Raw genomic sequence first — 24,718 nt, 5'->3', positions numbered from 1 at the left:
CAGCAGGGACAGGGCTCGCCGCTGCTCAAGGTCGTGACACACCTGTTTTTTCTGGTCTAAACCTGCTGTGCAACCTGTAAGCGAGGTGCTTTTCAAGGCAGATTGTTCTAGCAAGTACAGTGCCTGGGTTGGTCTAAACTGAATGAGGCCAGCTGTGTCATTCAGGCACACTAAATATAACTAACAAGGTGTATTTGGTTTAATACTACAGTTCAGGACAGACTTTGGTTGAGTTTTTTAAAAATTCTTTCTGCATAAGGCCCCATTCATTCACTCACCCACTCACACTAAAGTCAAGGAGGCACACTGTGGATTTCTGAAGGAGAGAATCCTCATCAGGAATTCAGTGACCCAGCCCCACAAGCTGTGGCTCATTTATTTATCTGGGGAAAGTGTCCTTTCCTTTCAGTTTTGGGAACTATCAGCTGGGACTATTTTGTTCTCTACAAGGGAGCCTTAGTCATAGAAGGCCTCAGTTCTGCTCTTGGGTATTCATCTTTACTGAGAAATAGGCTGCGGAGGGGCTTGGGGTGAGTGGGTTTGTGGAATAGCCTGTTGAGCATTAATGAAGCTCGGATTTAAATAGTTATGTTTTTACTTAGAACTTTAAGAATACAATTATCTATTGATCAAGGGGTAGGTTATTCACCGGACCAATCCTGCTCTGATGCTTAGACGGTGCGTTCCGTGGCTGGCAGCTGTTCCTATACGTGGTCCACAATGAGGGGTGTCTTGCTGTTGTGGCACTGGCCTGAGACACTGGACATCTCACGTTAGGTCTTGGCACTGCCACTCCCTTCCTGTGTGAACCTGGTTAAATCCCAACATTGCTGCTTGCCTGGGTAGATAGATTGTGGGTAGCAGTTCTCCTGTTAGCAGGCTCGAAACAGCTGTGTGGATGTCATGGTATAGACAGAGGATTGGGCCAGCTCCCTAGCTCAGGCACAATGGGTCAACCAGTGCCTCAAGGTCCACACCATATTCTTTTTAGTGGAGTAATATGAGCCGCACTAGCATGAGTCTGTGGGCTAGGAGGCTCATGCACAGCTGCTGTGTAGATAGACCTGCCGGCCGGGGGGGAGGGGACACAAAGAGGGCAGTTGCCCTGGGACCCAGTGATTCAAAGGGGCCTGGAGCTCCCAGCCAATGCTGCTGCTACTGTGGCAGCCGCTGGAGCTCCGAACCCTTTAAATTGCTGCCAGAACACCGTGCTACGCACTCTGCATGACTCTGAGGACTGCTGGGGGAAGGGAGAGAACAGGCCGTGCTCCATGAGGCCCTGTGGGTTGGGGGGGCGCATGCTGTGCTTCATGTGGGGTGGAGGGCTGCTGCCCTGGGCCCTGCCATTTCCATCCAAGCCCCACCTCTTCCAGGAGCAAGGATCTGGCACCCCCCACACACACATCTTGCCCAAGGGCCTGCTCAGGTTGTTGGCTCACCTGTGTGTAGACATACATTTAAGCCCTGCCCCTCAGTGATATTTAGACTCCAAACTTCCATTGGTGGAGCTCTGGACCTTATTCTCCCTGTACCCCAGTGCTGAAACAGGGCTGATGACAATAGTTATTTTCTTCCATCATTTGTGTGTGATTTTTACACTATAAGCTTTTCTGGACGAGGGCTATTTCTCATTGTCTGGCATCTAGCACAAAGGATCCTGGATCTCAGTGAGGGTTTTGATGTTGCTACACAATAATTAGCAGCAACAGGCCTTGCTGAAGTTGGATATACGCATCTCACTTATTTCTCTCATTCCCTTGCAGGCCAAAACAGAATGGCTTTGATTTAATAGAGGAAAGGGACCCTGCTAGTATCTCTCTCAACTCTTCCGTTCAAACAGGCTTGTAGTGTGCAATGAAGTGTAACCTTTGATTGTGGGTTGTTTGATTTGGTTGTTCATTCTCTTGTGACAATTCATGTACTAAGCATTTCACGTTAATGAGCTCTGATAGTTTTGGTTTGTTTTGCAAAGGGACTCAATCTCTCTGTCAGCAGAAGATCTGGCACAGCTTGAGCCAGATTTTTAAAACTTATTTTTCCAGTTTGTCTCTTATCAGGTTCCTGTCTTCCCTTCCCTAGGAGTGTGGTGACTTGCTGCAAACTAGCAAATACTGTTCTGTGTGTCTAGTTACCAGCAACAAGTAAGTTCAAGGTTAGCGTATTTCCAGTAACAGCTGACGTCATCCACGCGTAAAGCAGAGCAAGGATGGGAGCTGCAGCATTTGCATTGCTTGATGAATAGGAATTTCCTACACCAAACAATTGCAGAACTAAGGGTATGTCTGTACTCACACTTGATCCACAAAACTTTTGTCATTCACAGCTGCTTAAATAATCCCTATTCCCCAAGAACAACAAAGTTTTGCCATAGCAAGTGAAAGTGTGAACACTGCTGTGTGGCCTCTTCTGCCAACAAAGCAAAAGTGCCGGCAAACAGTGTTCACACATGCTGACTTTTAGCAACAAGCCTCATTGCTAAAAGATGCTTAACGGAGACCTATCCTAAGTCTGCTGTAATGAGGTGCTGAGAGCATTTAGCATCATGTAGCGCCCTTAATGAGGCCTCTCTGGGTAGCAGGTGAAGCATAGACTAGCCTTGACAAGTGCATTAAAAGAGAAATGAATATTCAGCTCTGTTGTTTCAAAATACCTTCTCATTTTCAGCCCTTTATATGGGTATCATGAGAGACCTGTGTGAATACAACATTTGTATCTGTGTCTGTATTTGCAAAAATGAGCCATAGATATCTGCATTGATATCCGTGCATGCGGATACCCATGGATATAAAGCGGATATCCGCAAATTTGCAGGGTTCTAGGCACAAAATTTGTATCTGCATTCGTAGCTGCAAAAATGAGCCACAAGTCTCTGCATTTACATCTGCGTGTGTGGGTACCTATGGATATAAAGTGGATATCTGCAGATTTGCAGGGCTCTAGATATAATGTGAATATAATAAAGGAAAACATGATGCTTTCAAGGCTCTGCTAGCCAACAGCCAAGATCATTTTCTTTCCCTGCAGCAGCTATTCTGGTATCAAGTGCCTTTATACCCATATAACTGCATCCACACAGGGAGTGGAGGTGGGAACAGTACTCCTTGGAGTTAAAGCAGTACAACTTGCTTGTGTAGACAAGGCCTTAGAGACTGAAGCTCCATCGCAGAGCCATTCTGTCCTTCCTCACACAGGTGTGGCCTGAGTCAGAGACCAGTGAACTCAGAAGGAGATTTTTCATCAATTCCAGCAGGCTTTGGATCAGGCCCAGGTAAACAAATCTCAGCCAGCTTGGACACAGAAATCAGTTCAAGAGAGTTTTAGTTAATGAGCATAAATGGCACTTTCAGGCTCTCGAAGTAGCTATGTTTGAGGTGCAAACATTTGTACTGGATTTAGGCCTTGAGAAAACAGAGTGTTTACAAAAATCTAAATTTTGAGCCACATCTAATTGACAAAACCAATGGGGAGTCCTGCGGCACCTTAAAGACTAACAGATTTATTTGGGCGTAAGCTTTCAGGGGTTAAAACCCGCTTTGTCAGATGCATCTAACAGACTGACATGGCTTCCTTTCTGAGGCCTGATTGACCAGTTTTCCCCAAGATGGTGTACAAAACTCATGTCACTGCAGCCCAGTTCAACAGGGGCTTATTTTCTACCCAGAACTCCAGAGCTAGCTCAGGACTCAACTTTGCCACCTTTATGCCTGTCACATTGTACCTTATTCCATGACTAGTTTCAAGGGCCTGACCTGACTGACAATGACAAGGAATAACTCTGGCATAGAAAACTTGCCCTGCCTCAAGGGCATATTAAGCAAGGGGCAGGAAGACCCATGGTTTGAGTATTCTTATAACCAACTATTTATCAACTGCTGCAAGGTCCAAAGGGGCCATGGCAGCTGGAGCACAGGTGAGGATAGCCCCCGGGTGTGCTATAAGAACAGTCACACTGGGTCAGACCAGTGTTCTGTGTAGTCCAGTATCCTGTCTTCTGCCTGGGGCTAATGCTAGGTGCTTCAGGGAATGAACAGAGCAGGTAGTAACTGATCCATCTCCTGTTGTCAGCTCCCTGCTGCTAGCAAACAGAGGCTTGGGACACCATTCCTACCCATCCTGGCTAATAGCCATTGATGGACCTAACTCTATCAATGGCTATTAGCCAGGACGGGCAGGGATGGTGGCCCTAGCCTCTGTTTGCCAGAAACAGGGAGCTTTTTGGTTCTTTTTTTTAACCTTGTTTTGGCCTTCATGTCAAAGGAGTTCCACAGGTTGACTGTGTGCTGTGTGAAAAAATACTTCCCTGTGTTTGTTTTACACCTGCTGCCTATTCATTTCATTGGGTGACACCTAGTTTATGTGCTACGGGAAGGAGTAAATAACACTTTATTCACTTTCTGCATACCAGTCAAGACTTTATAGACCTCTATCCCCTGATAGTCATTTCTTCTCCAAGGTGAAAAGTCCATCTCAGATAGAAGCCTGATATTTTTTTGTTGGTCTTATTGTACCCTTTCCAGTTCTAATATATCTTTGTTGAGAAGGAGTGATCAGATCTGTACTCTGTCTGAAATAGCTCCAGGACATTTGAAAGTGGGCTCCCCTCTCCCTGTGCAGGGCTGATCTCAGGGCGTTTCAATGGGACGACTCGTCGTACTCAGCCAGCGTAAAGGTGGCAGAGTGCAGCCCTGGTGATGTCCATGAGATTACTCGCAGGAGACAGATCTGAGCGCTTTGAGCGTTCCGCCGTCAGACTGTATCTGTGTGACATGCACAAAAATGTTGCATAATGAGACCTGGCAGTTGTGGAATGAGAGTGCAAATATAACAGCAATGTGCAGGTGGTTTTGACAGACCTGGTTTGCCGGGTGAGTTTATGAATATAGTGCGTGCCTGTTGTTTCTGTTCCATGCATCAGTGCAAGCAAGTACAGCTGAGAAGTAAAGTGGTGCCAAACACAAAGAACAACAGTTCTACTGCTGATAGGGTTACCAGGTAGCTGCAGAAAAAATACCGGACACACTTGATCGTGGGGGAGTGGGGCTGGCCAGTAAGAGGGAGGAGGGGGGACGGGAACCAGGACTGGCGGGGAGGGAAGGTCAGCGAGGAGGCATGGGGGCGTCATTTGAGCTCCCCGCCTCAGGTGCCAAAATGTTGTGGGCTGGCTCTGAGTCAGAGGGGGGCCCAGCTCTGTGTCCTCGGAAGAGGCGGGGCCACAGACGAAAGGGGTGGAGTTAGGGCACACGGCCCTCAGCGCTGGCTGACCCAAGGCCCTGGACCTCCCTCCCCAGCCCTCATAGCTGCATGGAGAGTGCAGCACAGCTCTCTGGTGGCAATTTAAAGGGACCGGGGACTCCAGCCACCGCTGTTGCCGTAGTAACAACGTTGGCAGCTGGGAGCCCCAGGTCTCTGAATTGCTGAGCCCCAGGGCACCTGCTCCCTTCCTACCGCCCTGGGGGTGGGCCTGAACCCAGACAAGTCATTCCTTTGCCCTGCCTGCAATTCCCAGTCAGGAAGTGAGTGACCCCTCTCTTAGCCTAAATCACTGAAATGGGTGCAAACAGCAAAGTGTGATCCAACAGCCAAACATTCCCAAAGCTGAGGGTTTAGGCTCCTCTTTAACCACTTCTAGAAGGTCCTTTGACTCTTCTACTATGTCCGGTTGGGTCTTACTTCCCAGTCGTGCCTTGTCTTGCTTTGACTGTCACAATTATATAGAATAGCAAAGGTGAAAGAACAGTTTAAAACATCCAGGCCATGTCTACACTAGGAGATTATTTCAAATTTACTAAAGTCAACTTCTGGGCACCTGATTTTACAAATCCGAAGTTCCGTGTCTCACTACGGGGAAGAATAGAATGTAGTCTGAGGCAGGGTCCGTTAATGTGAACACGCTACCTTGGACTCAGAGCCACAGGAAGCCCTAGAAAACTGTGGGAGGCTTCACAGATGAATTAGCTGCATCAGAGCAGCCACACTAATGTTATGTCAGACTTACCAGTTTGGGAAGACTGTTATGCCTCATGAAAAGCAGGACTACAGAATTCGAATTCCACGGCCACTTATTCCAGAATAATGGGCTTGGTAGTGTGGATGCATCACTTACAAATTCAACCTTGGGCAACTAATTTCGGACTAAAGCCCTAGTGTAGACCAGGCCCCAGAGCAATACAGGTTTTGACTATTTATGATTTGTAACTTTTTTTTCCTTCATTTGCTCAATTATGTTTGCTCTGGGTCATTTCTGATTCCTAGTCCAACAGCAAGAACAAAGCAGAAAGACTGGGCGGGGGGGAAGTGTGAAAATCTGTTATGAAATCTAGAGCCATTTTCTTCAAAGCACATTTTTTTAAACAAGATAGTTTGAAATCTAGTTTACCTACATGCTGACTGTTTCAAATGCAAATTTTCTGCATTAATACAGTTGTGTGAGTACTTTACACATAAGGGCAGTAGATGGGGGCTCAGGTACTGAAATGAGATTATACAAATTTCAAGAATTCCTAATACATTGACTGGCAATACCTTTAACTCAGGTTTCAGAGGGGTAACAATGTTAGTCTGTTTCAGCAAAACTTTGCAGAGTCCAGTGCACTTTAAAGACTAACAAATGTATTAGGGGATAAGCTCTCATGAGATACAAATCACTTCCTCAGATGCGGAAGAGAAAAGAAAACAGAAAAGGAAGGGATAAGGGATACAGAGATGGGAGTGTGATGTCAGTGCTAATCAGGGGCAGTCCGTGAGCCTAGGCAAACTAGGCAATTGCAGGCGGGGGCGCCGATCGCACCTCTGCCTAGGGCGCCAGCTGCTGCAGCCAGCCTCGGGCCGTTCCTGGTGCTAATAAATCAGAATGGATGTGGACCAACTGGACTGTCTCTACACAAAAGAATAAAGGCACACAAATCAGACATTAAGAATGGCAACATACAAAAACCAGTGTGGGAGCACTTTAACCTCCATGGACACGCAGTTTCTGACTTGCAAGTTGCCATTTTCAGGCAAAATAAATAAATAAATAAATAAATAAATAACAGACTGCAATGAGAAACTGCTGAGCTGGAATTCACATGCAAATTTGACACCCTGAAACGAGGTTTAAATAGATGCATGGAATGGTTCTCCCATTACAATTGATAATTTCCCATTCAGGTACTCACACCTCACCACTGTTGGAGATGAGCCACATCCACTCTGATTTATTAGCTCTGATGTCACACACCCATCTCTGTATCTCTTCCTTTTCTGTTTTCTTTTCTTTTCAGCATCTCATGAAAGCTTATACTCTAAAGCTACGTCTACACTGCAGGCTTTTTGCACAAGAATGGCTGTTCTTGTGCAAAAACATGCAGAGTGTCTACACTGCATGTGTGTTCTTGAGCAAGTAAATTTACAGTAAAACATCGGAACAGAGGGCTTCTTGCGCAAGGGTTATTCCTCTCCCCACGATGAATAAGCCCTTTTGCGCAAGAAGGCAGTGTGGATGGGCAACAGGGATTTCTTGCGCAAGAGGGCATCCATACTGTCATGGACACTCTTGCGCAAAAGCACATGGCAGTGTGGATGCTCTCTTGTGCAAGACCTTTTGTGCAAGAACTCTTGCACAAAACAGTTCTTGTGCAAGAAGCTTGCAGTGTAGACGTAGCCCGTATGCCCTAATAAATGTGTTCGTCTTTAAAGTGCCAGTGGACTCCTTATTATTTTTACCTTTAACTCTGGAGAGGCAGATGATTTGAGGCCTGATCCAAAGCCCAACAGAATCAATGGGAGTCCTTCCATTGAGTTCAATGGATCAGGCCCTCGGTGGGCTATGCTGCAGGTGTAGCATAGATAAGCTCCCTGGTTCAAAGCCTAAGAAGGCTGAATCAGCACTTCTTTCTCCCTCTGAGTGCCATGACGTATGCTGTGCGGAAGGGCTCTTTTTGAAATGCCTTTTAAATCCAAGATCCTGTCTGCATGGGCTTTAAAGACTTTAGACTCTAAGGCTTTCCCAGGGTCAGGCCTGCCGATAGGTTGGGGAATTGCCCTGGAGCCCAATGATTCAAAGGGTCCACAGCTCCAGCTGCCATTCCTGCTGCAGTAGCAATGGCACCAACTGGAGATCCAGGCCCCTTTGAATCTCCGTTGGAGTACTGCTTTGTGTGGCGCTGAGAGCTGGAGAGAGAGGCGTGCTGTGATCCATTAGGTGCTGAGGGCTGCCCTGTCCCCGCCCCTTTCACCCGAGGCCCCGCCCTCCCAAACTTGCCCCGGTGCCCACAGTGCTATCAGTCCCACTGCCCAGGGTATGTTACACTGCAATAATCACCACTCCTCAGGCAGGTCTCAGAGAACCCGAGCCCTGATCTTTACACTGTAATTTTATATCCCTGCAGCCCAAGCCCAGCCCCAGTCAGATGATGTGAGCCAGCCACAGCCATGCTGCGTGATGTTAACATACCCTCAGTGTCTTTTTCACAGAAAGAGGAATTTCTTTAACACTGTTGTGCAATGCATTTCCTACCAGTGCCTCTTCCAGGGGCTTGCGTTTTAGTGATGAAGATGCGCACTGTATAAAGTAGATATGATCCAACATTTAGACCTGAACTGAACACTCTTGAGTAGTGGAAAGTCCAGAACCAGATCAGCACTTTGCAACTTACTCAAATCTTTACAATGGGCCAAACAAAAACCTGGGAACCAAACACCCTGGATTTTGAAAAAGCTTGGATTTAAATTTCACAATTCCAGCATATTGCTAATATAAAAGTGAAATAGTTTGGGATCCTAGGGGTAGTGTAACAATCAAGAAATTTTAGCTAACATCAGATCAGTAGATTATTTTGAGAGAGGTCAAATGGTCTGGTGGATTGGGATTTAATTCCTAGCTCTGCCACAGACTCCCTGTGTAACCTTGGTCAAGACACTTAATCTGCATGCCACAGTTCCTCCCCCCATTCCTTTCTCCCATCTTTTTCTGACTTGTTTATTCAGGCAGGAAACTCTCCAGTTTAAGGTGTCTGTTTTTATCCAGCCTCTAGTGCTATGAGGCCATAAACTTGACTGTTACTTTGAGGCACAACTATAATACTACTAGTTATTTATTTTATGCACTCTAGCTTTAGCAACCTGTAGAAATGGTCTGCATCCTTCCAAAAAGGATCACCCATTGAAACTTATACTTGGGCTTCATTCCTGCAATGAGGCTGCTTTATCTTCTCTGCCAATGGGATTATCTCCCACTATAAACAGCCTTCCTGCCACCTGCAAAGGTAAAGATCCAGCCTTGTAAGGGACCACACCATTAAAGAGCAGCCTCTTACGCACACACACATGCTGGATACTCCAAAGCTGTCAGACTAAGGCAGAGAACTCACAGAACATGTAGGTGGTCGCGCCCGCCAGCGACTCTGACAGCAATCTGAGGGCTAGTCGCTTATGAAATGTTGCAGCTCACCCCAAATGCAGAGAGAGGTGAGGGTGCTGAGATGAGGGGCCTACTATCACCCAAGGCATTCCAGGTTACTACAGTGCATTGCCAGTCCCGTTGCAGGGCACTGGATTCCCTTTTCCAATTAGTGTCTTTAATTAGTAGCCTCATGCCTCATGCCCAATTACATATCGTTCATTCAGCCTTCACAAAGAACTGGCTTTCATGAAGAGGGCATGTTCTAGCCCTCAGGAAACTGAGGAGCTGACAGAGCGTAGCAGTATAAGGATTGGGGATAGCAAGAACAGTGTATTGTACCACGTAAGCAGCCTTGTATTCCGAGCCCCTAAGTGGACACTTTTGATAGAGTGGATCATGAGGTGAGACGTGGGGGACACTAGCCACGTGACTGCCTTCCCCAGCCCAGGGAAGGGCTAGGACTGTCCTCTTCTGCTTCAGGCCCCACATCTTCCTCCCCCTGTTTTGCCCCTTCCCGTCCTTTCCCCAACCGCCTCCTCTGAGTGATGCAGCCCAGGGGACTAGCAGGGCTAAGGGGCCAGCCCCAGCTCACTCTGCTTCCCCTGCCATGTCACTCTGCTTCCTGCTGGTGAGTGTAGGGGCAGTCAGTGCGCTGGGAGAGCAGAGCAAGCTGGGACCACGTTACTCCATTCCCCCTCCCAGTGAGTACGGGGCGGGAGGCAAACCCATGCTGAAGACATCAAACCCCTGATTTTGTCCCCCCAGATGCCCCTCAAGAGACTCTGCACCACTGGCTGCTGGCCAGCTCTTGTCCCCTTCCTGCCACGGTGGTTGGGAGGGGGCATATGCCCCTTCATGCCCCCCCCCCCCCACATAATCCCTGCTTTTGATCATTCTAAGTTCCACGGAGTATCCACAGAGATCCAGACTAGGACCACTATAGCCATTTCATTCCAGGTGCTGACTCTAAAAAGAGCCCATCTGTAGTTAGTGTGGCACCTGGGCTCATCAGCAAAATTCATGCCTGGTGCTAGAAAATACACTTTGGGCAACTCAGTTCCCCTAGAAGGGAAAGAACACCCGCAACCTAGTGCACAGAGCTGGGTGCCTACCACTGAGTCGTGCTGCATGGAGCTGTCAAGTTGGAATCTTTCTCACACTTCCCCCATATTCACATCCTGTGTTCTAAAGTTAAGGCCAAGTGCAAAGTTTGGATCAGTCCATTCCCACACTTGGGGGAATGTTTAGACCCAGAGTCATGGTTCGGGCTGATAGAGAAAGAGGGGCCAGTTGCAGAGCTTAGGGGAGGTCAGGTGTGCCCTTTGCCTACGACATGGCAGCCCCCCACCTGCCCAGCAAGGGTAAGGGTGACGCTTACCAGGTAACTGGTTAACCGGTTACCCCTTTACATCCTTAGAGCAAACTGAGGGTTTACTGCAGAGGCATCAGGTAATAGCTTTCCTTGCTTCATCCAGGTTTGCCATGCAAGATATCAATCAGTCTTTTCTGAATCCTGCAGATTTATAGGGATCAGATGTTGACTGATGGCCGGGACCAGAAATCTGAACCTTATGCTTCAATGCTTTGTGCTGCAATTACGCCAGACCACTTATTGCTGGTATGGCGTGAAAAGGTGTCCTACTATGAAACCTTGTCAGAAGGATGAAAGAACATTACGGAGCTGTGCAGGAAGGATTCCCCCTCCATCTCCAGACACATCAACAAGCTGTTCCGAGGACTCCCTGCTGTCTAGGCATAGTGGCCACCACAGATCACATCCAAGTGCCTGAACCCACTTTTTGCGTGATTAAAAAATGTGAACTCACAAGACGTGCCCTCCCCGGGATCAGTGCCTAGCAACGAGACGTCCCGGGAGGAGAGGATTGTCTCCAAAATTATAAAAAGGTCCTAGCTGTCAGTGACATCGGTTGCCAGACTTGCCTGCTGACCACTCTCCTTCTTTTCCTCTTCCTCAAACATGCTGTCCTCCATGCTGCTGCCCAAGGCTACCACAGCAGTATCTTGGGAGGAATTCATGGACTGGCTCATGCTTGCGGTGATGTTCCAGACTGTCTATTTGCCTCCTTGGTGTTCTGGTATGACTGTCTCAGATCCTTTATTTTCACACAGCGCTGCTGGGCATCCCTGGTGTGTCCTTTCTCCTCCATCTTGGCATAGAGATCTGTGTTCCTTTGGCTGGCACATAGGTCTGTGAGAACAGAATCCTCTCCCCGCACAGCAAGAAGGTCCAGGATCTCCTGTACACTCCATTCTGGTGGTCGTCTGTGACCCTGGGAACTCAAGGTCAGGTGTGCTGCTCAGGTGTGCCGCCTGCTCTGAGGTCTGCTCACCACGCTGGCCACACAGGAAAAGAAATTCAGATTTTCCTAGGGCTTTTCCTGTTAACCTGGAGAGCAATAGAGTTGCAAGTGCTGGCCAGAGCGGTCACCACAGAGCATTGTGGGACATCTCCCAGAGGCCAAGAACGTCAACTTTCACAACGCTGCATCTGCACTACCATGAAGTCGACCATGCAAAGTCAAATTTAGCATTATTTCTTGTGACAAGCTGGTATATCAAAATCAACTTTAACAGCCCTTAGAGTCAACAGAGCAGGCTTGGTGGTGTGGACTCTTGGTTTAAAAATTCAACCTAATGTGCTTAAGTTCAACCAAAAGTCCCAGTGTCTACCAGGCCTTAGTCTGCTTATGCCCAGGACCCATGACCAGAAGCACTGTCCCTGGAGCTTCCACTGGCTAGTTCCTGGGAGTGGGGGAAGTGCTCAGCTCTCACAGATATGCCAGCAGCTGGTTGCTGCCAGGGGCATCCTGGGGCCATGGCATGCAAGCAGCCTGCATGAGCCCTGCTGGACTTTTAGTGGCCTGGAGATTGTAATCGACTGCCAGAGGCTCCAGGATCAGTCAATCATGGCAGACAAGCTGGTGATCACTAAATTGTATATGATTATGGATTTATTTGGGGAGCCCCTGTAGCCCACTGCTGCAGCCCCTACAGCTCCTGTGTTAATCTGAGCCCTGCTTATGCCTCTCCCTGGCTCTGGTCCCCAAGCAGAGCGCTAGATCCAGCCCATCTCCCGGTGTCTGGGGGACTTTGCCCCTGCCTGAACTTTGTGACTAAGGCCCATCTCCAGTGATTGTGCTGGCAACGTGCCACTTCTTGGATCCCTACACTCCTCTTCTAGTTGGACTTCAGACCATCCTGTCTGACGTGATACAGCTGGGGCACTGGCAACACTTGGTTGAATGAGACAGTAAAGTCCAACCGCACTGACCTAGCACAGGAGCTAACCATGCCTCTGCCAGCTGTGCTCTTCCAGGAGGCAAGCGAGAGCTGACTGACATCTTAGGAAGGGCTGGCTCTCCTTTTGCTCACAACTATTCCAAGCATTTAGCACCACTATCAGCCTTCCTGAGCCACAGGCAAATATTTAATAGGATCCTTTGCGTAGCCTTTCTGCGTCAGCAGCTTTTTAGCAAAGGATTTATAGTGGCTGGGCTGCCAGGTGGTGTCTCGGTGCCAAACCAGTGAAGAGGAAGTTGGGAGCCTTCACACTGCCTAAGATCTCAGTTGTAGAGTAACTGGGTGAGTGGCAATGTGCACTGAGAGTCCTTAACATCAATCAACTCCTGAGCCTGGGCCAGACAGAGCCCTCCCCTCTCCCCCGGATTTAAGGGATTGTCTGTATGCTGGAAGAGGAAGTTTTATGTGAAACCACCCTTACAACAGACGGGCCCTGTGTCTTAGGACACTCACTCTGGCCTGGGACCCAGGAAACCTGGATCAAAATCCTGTCTCCACCATTGGAGACACTGGGTTGCTGAGTCACTTTGAGCAAGTCATTTTCCCTGCTCAGTTTTCCTCATAATGGCGCTGACCTCCTTTGTCAGCAAAGAGGCCATTGACTGGAGGCTGAATTCTCTCGCTCGAGATTGTTCCTGCTTAGGTTGAGATATGTGGGGAGAGTGATGTAAAAGGCAACTTGCGATACTATTGGCTCTGCTTTCTGGTGGTGAATAAAGAGACGGTTTACATTGTATGTCTGAGCCACCACATTCCACAGATGTTAAATTGTGAGTAATTGACTAATGAAATAGTTGATACCTTTTGCATCGACTGTGCGATTAGTCGATAGGGCACCTCTGCCTTTGAAGTGTAGCAGGAGCCTAAGGCTGTTGCTATACTTCAAAGGTGAAAGTGCCGCATGGAGCCTAAGGTCAGCTGGGGACTCCCTTGCTGATCCTCAGCTCCCTGTGCTGCTGCCACTTGAAATGCTGCTGGGGTGTTTCAAAGCGGCAGCACCTGCACTGAGCCTAGGATCAGGTAGGGGGTTCCCAGCTGGCCCTGGACTGCACGGGGCTTTTCAAAGCAGCAGTGCCACATGGAGCCCGGAGTCTGGCCCCAGGCTTCAAGCAGCACTGCCTCTTAAATACCCTCTCTTCTTCCCCCTTGCTTGCTGCCTCTATTTGATAGAGGCGGTTATTTGATAGAGACTCTATTTGATAGAGGCAGCAAGGGGGAGGCGGAAGCGACTAATCGACTATCCTGTTGACCCTCTGATAAGCATTTGCTTATTGGATAGTCAATTAGTTGACTAATCCTTCACATCCCTACATTCCAGTGGACACCAGCACTTTAAAAAAGGCCTGTTACAGAATTGCTATGAAGTATGCACAAAGATGTCTATCAAGTACCAAACTGGTGATCATGTGATCCCACTCCATGCAGGCCAAGCCCATTGTATGGAATAGATTGCCGCACACTGGCATGGTTTGTGGAAGTGGAATGTGACAGAGAAAAAAATTCTCCATTACATTGGTTCAGCCCCACTAGACGGCCCGGTTGCTAGGTGAGGACTGCATGGGAAATGTACCAACATTCTGATGTTATACATAGCAGTTCTTAGGCCTCAGATTCTCTTCAGCCTAGCCTGCATGATGGAGCCTAACACTGCATAAGTCAGAGTCTAGGCACTGTTAGAACCAGGCTCACCAGTTCTAACACCTTAGCAAAAGTGTCAAGGGTAGCTGTGTTAGTCTGTAACTGTAAACGCGTAGTCCAGTAGCACCTTAGACTAAAAAACATATCTATATAGTATCATGTGCTTTTGAGGGCAAAACCCAGATTCAGTACTCCCCCTCACCCTGAGGCTACACAGTCTTCGGAGCTGTGCTTTGACAGCCTCCTGCTTCCACCGCTCAGACAAGAAGAATGCAGGAAGCTCCAGTGACACAGTCCATGTAGTCCACATGCCAATAGGAAGCCCCCCAGAGCAGCATTTCAGGAAACCCCTTGCAATTTTGGAGAGTCTAACAACCAGCACCTAATTATTGAATCCACATATGTGGCACACAAGGGTTCCCCACCCAAATAGCTGACCTAGGGTTGTCTGATTAGAGTGAAGTATTAACATGTGCTGAGGGAAGGAGTCCTCCTCTGCTGTTTATAAAGCAACACTCTCTTGTTGGGGAGTCACACACTGACTTAGCAATAGGGCTGTATCAATGCAGCCTTGTTGCTAAAAGCTGTGTAGTGTAGACATACCCTCAGGCTATGTCTACACTGGCAGGTTCTCACACCAGAAATATGCAAATGAGGCTAAGCATGGAATATCACTGAGCCTCATTTGCATATCTAATGAACCACAATTTTTGCAGAAGAGGCTCTTGTGCCAGAAGGAGCTGTCTACACTGCCCCTTTTTGCACAAGAAAAACCCTCTTGCACAATGCCGTTATTCCTGAAAATAATCAGCATAGAGGATGTTTCTTGCGCAAGAAGGGGCAGTGTAGACAGCTCCTGCTGGCACAAGAGCCTCTTCCACAAAATGGTGGCTCATTAGATATGCAAATGAGGCTCAGCAATATTCTATGCTTAGCCTCATTCGCATATTTCTGGCACAAGAACCTGCCAGTGTAGACATAGCCCCCATGTAATTCATACCCCCTTAGCAGCAGTTAGGCTGCTAAAGACCAGGCTATGATATGCACAATTTGCTGAGTTACTCAGCCCCTGCATGTGAACTGATTTGTGAGTGACCTCCATCTGTTACACAGAGGTTTGGCAGAGAGAGGGTCACAGTGAAAGAATGAAAAGGCCATGGAAAAAATCCAGCAAATGCACTTGGATAGGTAATGTGAGGCAAGCAGAGGTGCCAGCTCCGTAGTAGCTCATTTAGTTCCCTGGAGCTATTCTAAAATCAATTATGTAAGTTCATGCTCCACCACATTCTTTGACAGCCGACTGGTCTTGCTGGACTAGAAAGCTGCATCTAGACTGACATGATTTTGCGGAAATACTTTTAACAGAAAAGTTTTTCCATTAAAAGTATTTCTGCAATAGCGTGTCTGGATTGGCATGGATGCTTTTGCACAAAAAGTGCTTTTGTGCAAAAGCATCTGTGGCCAGTCTAGATGCAATTTTGCACAAGAAAGCCCCAATCGCCATTTTAGCCATCAGGGCTTTTTTGCACAAAACGGTTCTTCTCTGTCTACACTGGCCCTCTTGCGCAAGTATTCTTGCACAAGAGGGCTTCTTTCCAAGCGGGAGCGTGAAAGTATTTGCACAAGAAGCACTGATTTTGTACATTACGAAGTCAGTGTTCTTGCGCAAATTCAAGCCACCAGTGTAGACAGCTGGCAAGTTTTTGCACAAAAGCAGCTGCTTTTGCACAAAATCTTGCCAGTCTAGATGCACCCTTGGTTTTTAGGAAGGTTTTGTACCCCACAGAAAGCAAGCTCACATTTAATAGCCAACTCCGATCCATACCCCAGCTCACGCCACACATGGGATGGTACTTTTTACCCAAGCATGAGAGTCACATTTGAACTACTTGATACTCCGCTCCTCCACTTCTGTGAGCATCCTGCATTGCCTTCCCAAGTTCTTCCCCCTTTCACTAGCAATACAAGTGACTTCATTTACTGCACCAGTAAGCAGAGGTCAGTCCCAGGAGTCCTTGTGCCTCATCTGAGTGATTTTTGCCCTAATATGGATACACATCAATGGACACTTGGATAAGGCCTTACTGTGTGGCCAAGACCACCTTAGGTGCTCACAATCAAGTGTGAATCACTGATATAAGGATATGCCCATTCCTGACTTTTTTGTTCTTAAGTGTGGGGCCAGTAATTTCAGCTACCACCTGGACATTCTTACACAGACTAGTTTTTCAAGTGACCATTATTCCCTCACCCCCACTTCATACCTTTCTCTAGGAGTCCAGTCCGCTACTTTAGACATGAGTTTAACCAGGTCTGGCTCCTATCTATCTAAAGTGATCAAGATTTCACTAGCACTAGTGGTCAGGAAGCACAAGTAGATGTGCTGCTCTCATCACTCGGCAGCAGCCACCTCATTAATATAGGTCCTGGAGCACCATGCCAATTCAAATTAAGATGCCAGTGCAGACAAGGCCTATATAAACTGGGGATTGTTAATAAAGTTGGGTTTCAAAAGGTGTGGGTTTAAAGGAAACAGTCATAGTTGGGTAGCATCTCTATCCCCAGGGCTTGACAAACTGCAGCAAAAGCCACTTGCCAGCTCTGCACATGCGCAAGTGCCAGAGCCACCAGTAAACAGGGCACCAGGCTGAAGTCTACTCACCATCCCCTCCTGCTCAAGAGGTGTGCCCTGATTGTGAATTAGCCAGTTATTTCCTACTAGTACAAGTATTAGAAATTTAGATTCATCTGACTATGGCATCTCCTTAAACTCTCTCCAAGGGCTACTGCATGTAGTTACTATGCTCCTTCCAGCATTTCCCCCACTATCAGAAGAGAGCAGCACTGTTTGTTGAAAGGGGGTAAAGCAAGCACAACACTAGTAGAGTTGGTTCTTAATGTTTTTTTATTTCATCAGATTTATTTAAATGGAGTGTCTGAAATAAAAACATTTGAGTCCCATCAACAGGGGAATGACTTGACAGACAGGTGAGCACGGCAGCTGCCCTTTGCCAACCAGTAGATACCAGTTGTGATCAATTTTTTTTTTTTTAATACACAGTCCATGAATGGTCAGAGTAAGTTACATAATACAACATGCCAGTTCACATGAGGAATGAATTAAGTATACTTCTTGATTTCATCATACAATACTAAGACAAAAGCACCACCCATTCCTCTGAGTACATTGGACCATGCACCCTTGAAGAAAGCTTTGGACCCTTCATCACGGGCAATCTTTCGCCAGCAGTCAATTGTACCAGAGTACATGATGTCAGCTGTGGAAAGTAAAGACACAGTCAGTAAGAGGCATCTCAGGGTCACAATCTAAATCCAGGTTAGCAGTGGCTCAGCAAGGCTAACATCCTTGAATTAATTATATTTAACTTGAACCAGTTAAGTGCCTAATAACAGAGCACATCAGAGACCAGAACGAATGATCTTTTACTACACTTGCACCACTAAAACATCTCACATCTATATGGAGCTAGAATGTACAACAAATTCTTGCCTGTCAACAGCAACCACACTAAGCCCTCAAGTGCTGGGGTTTACCAGCATGTTTTAAAGGCAAGTCTTTACTGCAAGTCATCCCAGGAGATATGCTGCTCTACCAGCATCCTCATAGCTTATACTAGAAGCACCATCATCTACTGGGATTTCTTCTTTAGCTTGTTTATATTGACAAAAAGCATCTGGATATATTCTAGCAAGAGGGCTTCATGGTCTCATGGATCCATAAACTCAAAGCTCTAATCCTAGTCCAGCCAGTTACTTGTAGCATGGTCTTGGGCAAGATGCTGTTCCTCCTGTAAATGGAGATCATCTCTCACCAGACCATGGGGAGGTCTAGTCCCTGGAGCAGTATAGCTGCTGAAGAACTAAGATGACCTGGCTAGCCAGGATTTCCTTTGATGCCAACATCCATTTACAAGACCCACTTCTGAACCCTGAAGTCCTGCCTGACCAAACGCCAGGCTTTGGAACACAGATGTAGAGGTTCCTGCACCCATCTTGCATCTCTGGATATAGAGGTGTTTCTTTGAGAATGCCCACCCCATTATATTCTAGTTGGGAATTAGAAACCTACTTCCTTTACGCCCTGACTGCATCATCATCCGACGGCGAACAGTATCAAATGGATAGGAAGTCAAACCCGCAACAGCGGTAACCGTCTGAGCAATCATCCAGCTGATGATGATGTGGGTGTTCTTTGGGTCAGGAAGCATTCCTATGGGAGGGAAGAGAGCAGATTAAGAACACCAAATCATTGTATGGTAACACCAAAGTAAATAATTTTTCTGCATTACAATCCAGTGTTTGGCCTAAAAGTCTGTGTTGCATTTTAAGAAGTTAACTCAAAAGACCTACCCTTAGCAGTGTCATAGATGCCAAAATAGGCTGCTCTGTAGATAATGATGCCCTGCACAGACACATTGAAGCCTTGGTACAGGCCCTTAAGACCATCAGACCTGAAAATCTTGACTAGGCAGTCACCAAGACCGTTGAATTCTCTGTCTGCTCCAGCTTTACCCACATCAGCTGCCAGACGAGTACGGGCAAAGTCAAGAGGGTAGACAAAACAGAGAGATGTAGCACCAGCAGCACCACCAGAGGCCAGGTTGCCGGCAAAGTAACGCCAGAACTGGGTTCTTTTATCGACGCCACCCAGGAAGACCTGCTTGTATTTGTCTTTGAAAGCAAAGTTGAGGGCCTGAGTAGGGAAGTATCTGATCACATTAGCCAGGTTGCCACGCCAGAAGGACAGGAAACCCTGCTCTTTGGGGATACGGACAACACAGTCCATGATGCCTTTGTATTGCTTGTCTACTGTAATCTGTTTGCTTGCATGCTGCACCTGTAGAACAGAGAAACAAGCTAGATTAACATCTCACCATGCTGATAAAATTACAAGCCTGAAGATCTGGATTTATGAAGTTTTCATGATTTTTATTAGTTAGAAATGCATAATTCAAACTGCATTTGACAATTAAGCCTCTGATTCCAGGGTCTGGATAGACACACTGAAAGCCTGTTATGAAATAAAATGAGCATGGTTTTATGAAGATAAATTACTAGTAAACAAGAATGAATATAAGATTAAGTGCGGGTCACTTAAATTTGGTTAAGACTCAAGATAGAGGTTTTTTTAAACTGATTGTTATGACTAGGTGCGGAAGGATTACATTTGCAAAGATTGGCAATGTAAGAAAAATGCCATTTGAAATCTCATTTTGAGATACAAATTGCAAAGTATCTTCAAGGAAGCATCAGTGTTCATGATAAGGCTTTTACTTTCTGAATCTGACTACTGTCATTAAGTAAGTGTGTGACCTATAATTTCCTTGCAATGGTGCAAACTTAAATTGATAAAATAAAAATGCTTATGATCAATATTGTCCCTCAAAAAAAAAAAATCAACGTTTGCCAAGCCTCATCATAAAAGTGTCATTAAGCATCCTAGGCTGCCTCAGTGAGAACTGTCACTGTCCTCTAGCAGATGTCAGTGCAATAGATTCTTGGAATGGATAGAAAGGCTGAGTGCTGAATTCCAAGGTGATCACCTACTAGTCCTTTGACCCAGAAACAGGAAGTGCTCTTATCTTAGGGTGGAGTGTTAATAAAGCCCTTTCTGGTTCCATTTAGTTCTGCAAGGATTTTCCGGAGCAACCCTCCTCAGAACACTCCCAGAGGTGAAAGTCAGCGGGTGACGAACTTTTTTTTTTTTTAAATAATTGCTTGGCAGCAAGAAGGCGCACCTACTGGGCGACAGCCAAAAGAACGTCTTTAGAGTAGAATTACATCCCATCTTTTTTCAAAAGCAAAATATGCGTTGCCACATCGTGTTGTTCCCTATTCTCCAAGAGGCAGCAGTCTGCCTGATCAGAACTGCGCCCTGTAGAGAGCAAAGCCAAGGTAGCAGCGTGTCTTTATCTTTTGGGAGGAGTTGGGCCTGGAAGGTCACCGGGCCGCTCTATGGCTTTCCTCGGGCTAGATATTGCGTCGGCCTGCCTCTGCCTGCTGGTTTTCGCGCACGACGCGTGGAAGCGGTGCCTAGCTGCGGGTCCGAGCGCCCCGCGAGATCCCGCAGCGCTGGGGGAAGTGGCTCCAGCCTGCAGGGAAGCGCCGGGGAGGAGGCTGCTGCAAACCTCGCTCCACGCCGAGCCGGGCCCGGCACCGCTTTGCGTAAGCGGAACTAGCTGGAGCCGATCGCTGCCGGCGGGTGGTTTCCGGCTCTGGCCAGGGCCCCCCGCGGGGCAGGAGCCGGGACTCCAGCTTGAGGCCGGGAAACGCGCCCGGGGCCCCAGCCGCCTGCACAGGAGCGGGCCCAGGAGACCGTCTCCTCGGGCAGGGCCAGGCCGGGACCGGACGGGACCAGCGGAGCCTCGCCCCAGGCACAGCCCTGCTGCCGGGGGCAGCGCCGGCCGCGGAGACCCGTCTCCCCTCCCCAGGCCGGGCGGCTGCTGCCCCGGGATGCTCGGGCCTGGCCTCTCCTTGCAGCGACCTTGGGGAGGGATCAGCGCCGCGGCATCGCCTTGGCCCGCGGATGCACCACGCGGCCGCGGCCCAGCGCCAGACAAAGCTGCAGCCAGCGGCGGGGCCGGCCTCTCCCCGCGCCCAGGGCGCTCGGAACCCCCGTCGGGGCGATCCCCGGGTGGGAGTCGCTGCACTCCCCGGCCAGCCCCGGGGCATTAGCCCTCCCCGACCCATCAGCGCTGCCCTCCTACCGGGGATGCCTTCCAGGGAGCGGGGCACCCCCCAGCCGGACGCCCCCCAACCCACCTGCAGCAGCAGCTTCACCCGCTCGATGGGCGCGACGGCTGTTTTGGAGATGGCTGCGGCCACCCCCCCGGCTAAGAAATCCTTGGCGAAGGACACGGCGGCGTCAGCCATGGCGAGGGGCGGCAGGAAGGTCAATAAGTTAGAACCGGGGAGCGAGAGGCTGCTGCGGAGGCCGCTGCTGATGGGGACCCGCGGGCTCTGAGGCCGGGCGGCTGCAAATGGCGGGTTTATATACCGCCCGCAGGCTGCAGCGAGCGGGGGTGAGGCTCACGGAGCCACGCACGGCAGCTTCCCACCCCGCCCATTGGCTGCGAGCAGGAGGGCTGGGCCGGGGAGGGACCGGCTGGGAGGGGGGGGGGGGGGGAGCTTGGGCGCCCCCCCACACCTGACGCTGTTGGGAGCGCCAGTGACCAGGTGGGGTCTCCATCATCCCAGGGCGAGGCTGGGCTCCGTGCCCTTGGCTGGGCGCAGGAGGAGGAGCAGGGAGCGGGCAGGGTTTGCAGGGAAGGGGGCTGCTTTGGGTTTCAGCGCGTGACGCCAAGCGGGAGTGTTCCTAGGCAACCCCCGGGAAATACAGAGCGCAGCGCATCTCCAAAGCCTCTGCCTGCCCCGACACCATTGCCATGGAAACAGGGTTGGGCGCCCCCGCCCGAACTCAGCATCAGGCCTGAGTCACTCATCACAGGCGCCCGGGGGCAGAGGAGGTGGAGGTGGGAGTCGCGGAGCCCGAGGCGCACCTGTGGTGGGGAAGGCTGCTCAGAGCCCTGGCTGCAACAGAGCTGTGGGCTAACCCAGTGCTGAACTCAAAGGCGGCTTCTGAAAGAGTCTGTCAGGGCACAGCTACTCTACTGGACAAAGTCCAATTAAGCGCCGTAACGTCAGCTACATTCACTGCATAGCTGAGGTCCAAGGAGCTTAACTGGGCTTTTGGTGCTGTCCACACAGCAGAAAGTCAAAGGAAGAGCACTCTGCCTTCAGCTTCCCTTGCTCCTCCTGTAATGAGGGTGACCAGCGTCCACAGGAGTGCCCCTCTCAGTGCAAATGAGCTGTCTTAACTGCTAATTCAAATCCTGGAAGATCGACAGCAACTTCCATCTTCCTCTGCAGTGGAGATGTACCCTCAGTGCCTGGACCAAGTCTGTCATTGCCCAGCAGTGGACTGTCACTTACTTCAACAGACAGAAAAAATCTCTGTTTGTTAAATATTTCAATAAACCTTCCTCTTCACCAGCCTACCTACTTCAATCCCACCTCAGTTTCTAGGCGGTAGGGTAGGGCCAGAGAGATATAACTTTAAATCTTAGATCCTGTGATGGTCTGCCTCCTGATTATTTTTTTCAGCCTTTTGTCCCATTTTCTTTTTCAGACCTGTACACAGGGAGTGAAGGGTGAGAAAGCACCCCCCATAGTCTTTCAAGTCAGCATGCTCTGGCTAGCCAAGAGAAAGCAGGAACAGCATGCTGCTGGATCCTCCCTCCCATGCTCTGGCTGGCAGGGGGAAGGCTAGGGCTGAATTGCCCGCTCACTTGGGGGAGCATTCACAGCCTTGTGGTTCACATTTACAAAAAAAGCCCCCCCCCCCCGCGCACACACAGAAATTCCTGCATACAGGTCTGTTTTTGTTACATCACATTCAAGCCATAAGGCAGCCATAGTGGGTCAAACCAAAGATCCATCTAGCAGTATCCTTTCAGTGGCCCTTAAGTACAGGCCACAGGCTGCAGTGAGCAGAGGTGAGGCTCACCGAGCCACAAATGGCAGCTTCCCACCCTGCCCATTAGCTCCAAGGCTTGGCTGGCTTATACATAGTGATTGAATTCAATCTCTTAAGGTTAAGAATTCCTAAAAAAAAAGCAAGGTTAGTCTGCAGAAGAGAGAGTGTATGTGTGTGGGGGGGCGGGGGGGGGGCAGTGGGGCCTTGGGTAGCAGGCCCTCAGTGCCACCTGAAAGGCAGTGTGCCCCTCCTCCACCCTCAATGCTACCCAGAGTGCACTGCACCATGTCCTAGCAGCAATTTAAAGGGCCCTGGGCTCCAACAGTAGTGGCAGCAAGGCCTAGGCCCTTTTGTATTGCCAGGTCCCAGGGCAATTTCCTCCTCTCCCCCATCAGCAGGCCTGAAGGTAGCAGAACCCATCAAAAACAATTGGGATGGAACAGTCCTAGGACCTAGCTAAGTCTGCCAAGTAGGTCAACACACCATTCATAAAAAGTATGAGAGACTAGTCTATCTTGGTTAACTTAGGCCACTTTTCTAGGTGCAGCCCTTAAAGTTTGATAATTTACTCTGCTTCTTGATTCATCTGTTAGAAACTGCACACCTAAAAGGTATCAAAACTATTCCCGTTCTAAGATGAAGGAGCACAGTGTGCTGGACTCAAGAATTGGGAAGCAAGAAAGGACAAATTATGTTCCCAGCCTTTCCCCTGCCTTGGTGTACAGGCTGAACCTTTCTGGATCAAATTTCAGCTCTAGTGGAAGCAGAAGCAACTGCAGTTAAAAGCATCAGCTGACACCAGGGCTGAACTGGGGCAGACACACATACCATTTGTTAAATGGAACCCTTAATACTTCACTGTTACAGGGCTGCCGTAAGACTTTGCTCACCATTGTCAAGTGTTCCAGAATAGAAGGTTGCGGTTATTCTGGCTCTCAATGGCTTTACTCCTTACATCTAAGATTGAATTCAAACACCACTTTCTACCTCTTCGTATTTCCCCAGGTGAACCAAGGTTAATTTTCTGTCAGGGAGGATAACTCAGTGCCACTGACTATAGGTGCTGGAACTAGGGGAGTGGGGCAGGAAGGTGGGGGAGAGGGAGAGCTACAGCACCCTTGGCTTGAAGTGGTTTTCAGTAGGGTTTCCAGTTTGGTTCAACAGCTCTCAGCCCCCTTGCTATAAAAATTGTTCCAGCACCCCTACCTCTGACTAGCCTTTGCCTTCTAGTGCAGTGTGTGGCACTTGGGCTATGACGGCACAGGGAATCAGTGTCAGATGTGACTGAGTGTCACAATGCCACCTGGAGAAACTTTACACTTACCTGGAAGAATCACGATCCCAGAAACCATTTCTTACTGATCTGAGGGCCAGTCCCTGAATGACATTTATCTAAGCTAGGGATAAACTAGTCCACACACTGTAGCTCTCCTTACTGTTTAACATCCCCTCTTCGGAAAAGCATGACAATACATTGACTTGTAGGTCACAGCAGTTAAAGGGGACCACCACAGTGACTGTAAGGAGATGGGAAGGTTAGGTATTGCATAGTACTGTTCTAATCGAACCATAAAACTTTCATCTGTGAAAATTATTTTAATATAAAATACATCTTTAAAAATATCAATGTAAGGGTGTTAACACTTAATTATCTAACCCATTTGGCATCTGCATTTTTCACACTGTAGTAGGCATAGTCAGTCATAACAAAAATGAACATAACCTATACACAGTTTTGTTTTTTCCCCAAAGCTGAAATAATTCAGATAATGGCAAAAATATACATGTGTGTGTGTGTGTGTGGGGGGGGGGGGAAATCTCAGCTTGCATTTAGGACTATTAGAACATTTCAGTGCGGTTTCATATATTACTATTCTTTC

The 24,718-nt window shown here is 48.5% G+C and overlaps 1 protein-coding gene across 1 annotated transcript; it reads right to left on the bottom strand.

The window, feature by feature from the left end:
• Window positions 1–17,228: 17,228 nt before the first annotated feature.
• On the bottom strand, window positions 17,229–21,344 carry SLC25A5 (solute carrier family 25 member 5). Its single transcript, XM_075941010.2, has 4 exons — window positions 21,125–21,344; window positions 18,713–19,199; window positions 18,432–18,572; window positions 17,229–17,619 (listed from the first exon to the last, which is right to left on the bottom strand). Exons 1-4 carry the CDS (start codon window positions 21,233–21,235, stop codon window positions 17,462–17,464), a joined length of 897 nt encoding a protein of 298 aa, XP_075797125.1. The 5' UTR covers window positions 21,236–21,344; the 3' UTR covers window positions 17,229–17,461.
• Between the last annotated feature and the right edge of the window lie 3,374 nt (window positions 21,345–24,718).

This window comes from Pelodiscus sinensis, chromosome 13, assembly GCF_052426305.1.
Source record: "Pelodiscus sinensis isolate ZL-2025 chromosome 13, ASM5242630v1, whole genome shotgun sequence".
Classification (NCBI taxonomy): domain Eukaryota; kingdom Metazoa; phylum Chordata; order Testudines; family Trionychidae; genus Pelodiscus; species Pelodiscus sinensis.
Note: the sequence above shows the minus strand (reverse complement) of the source record. Positions and strands in the feature narration are given on the sequence as shown.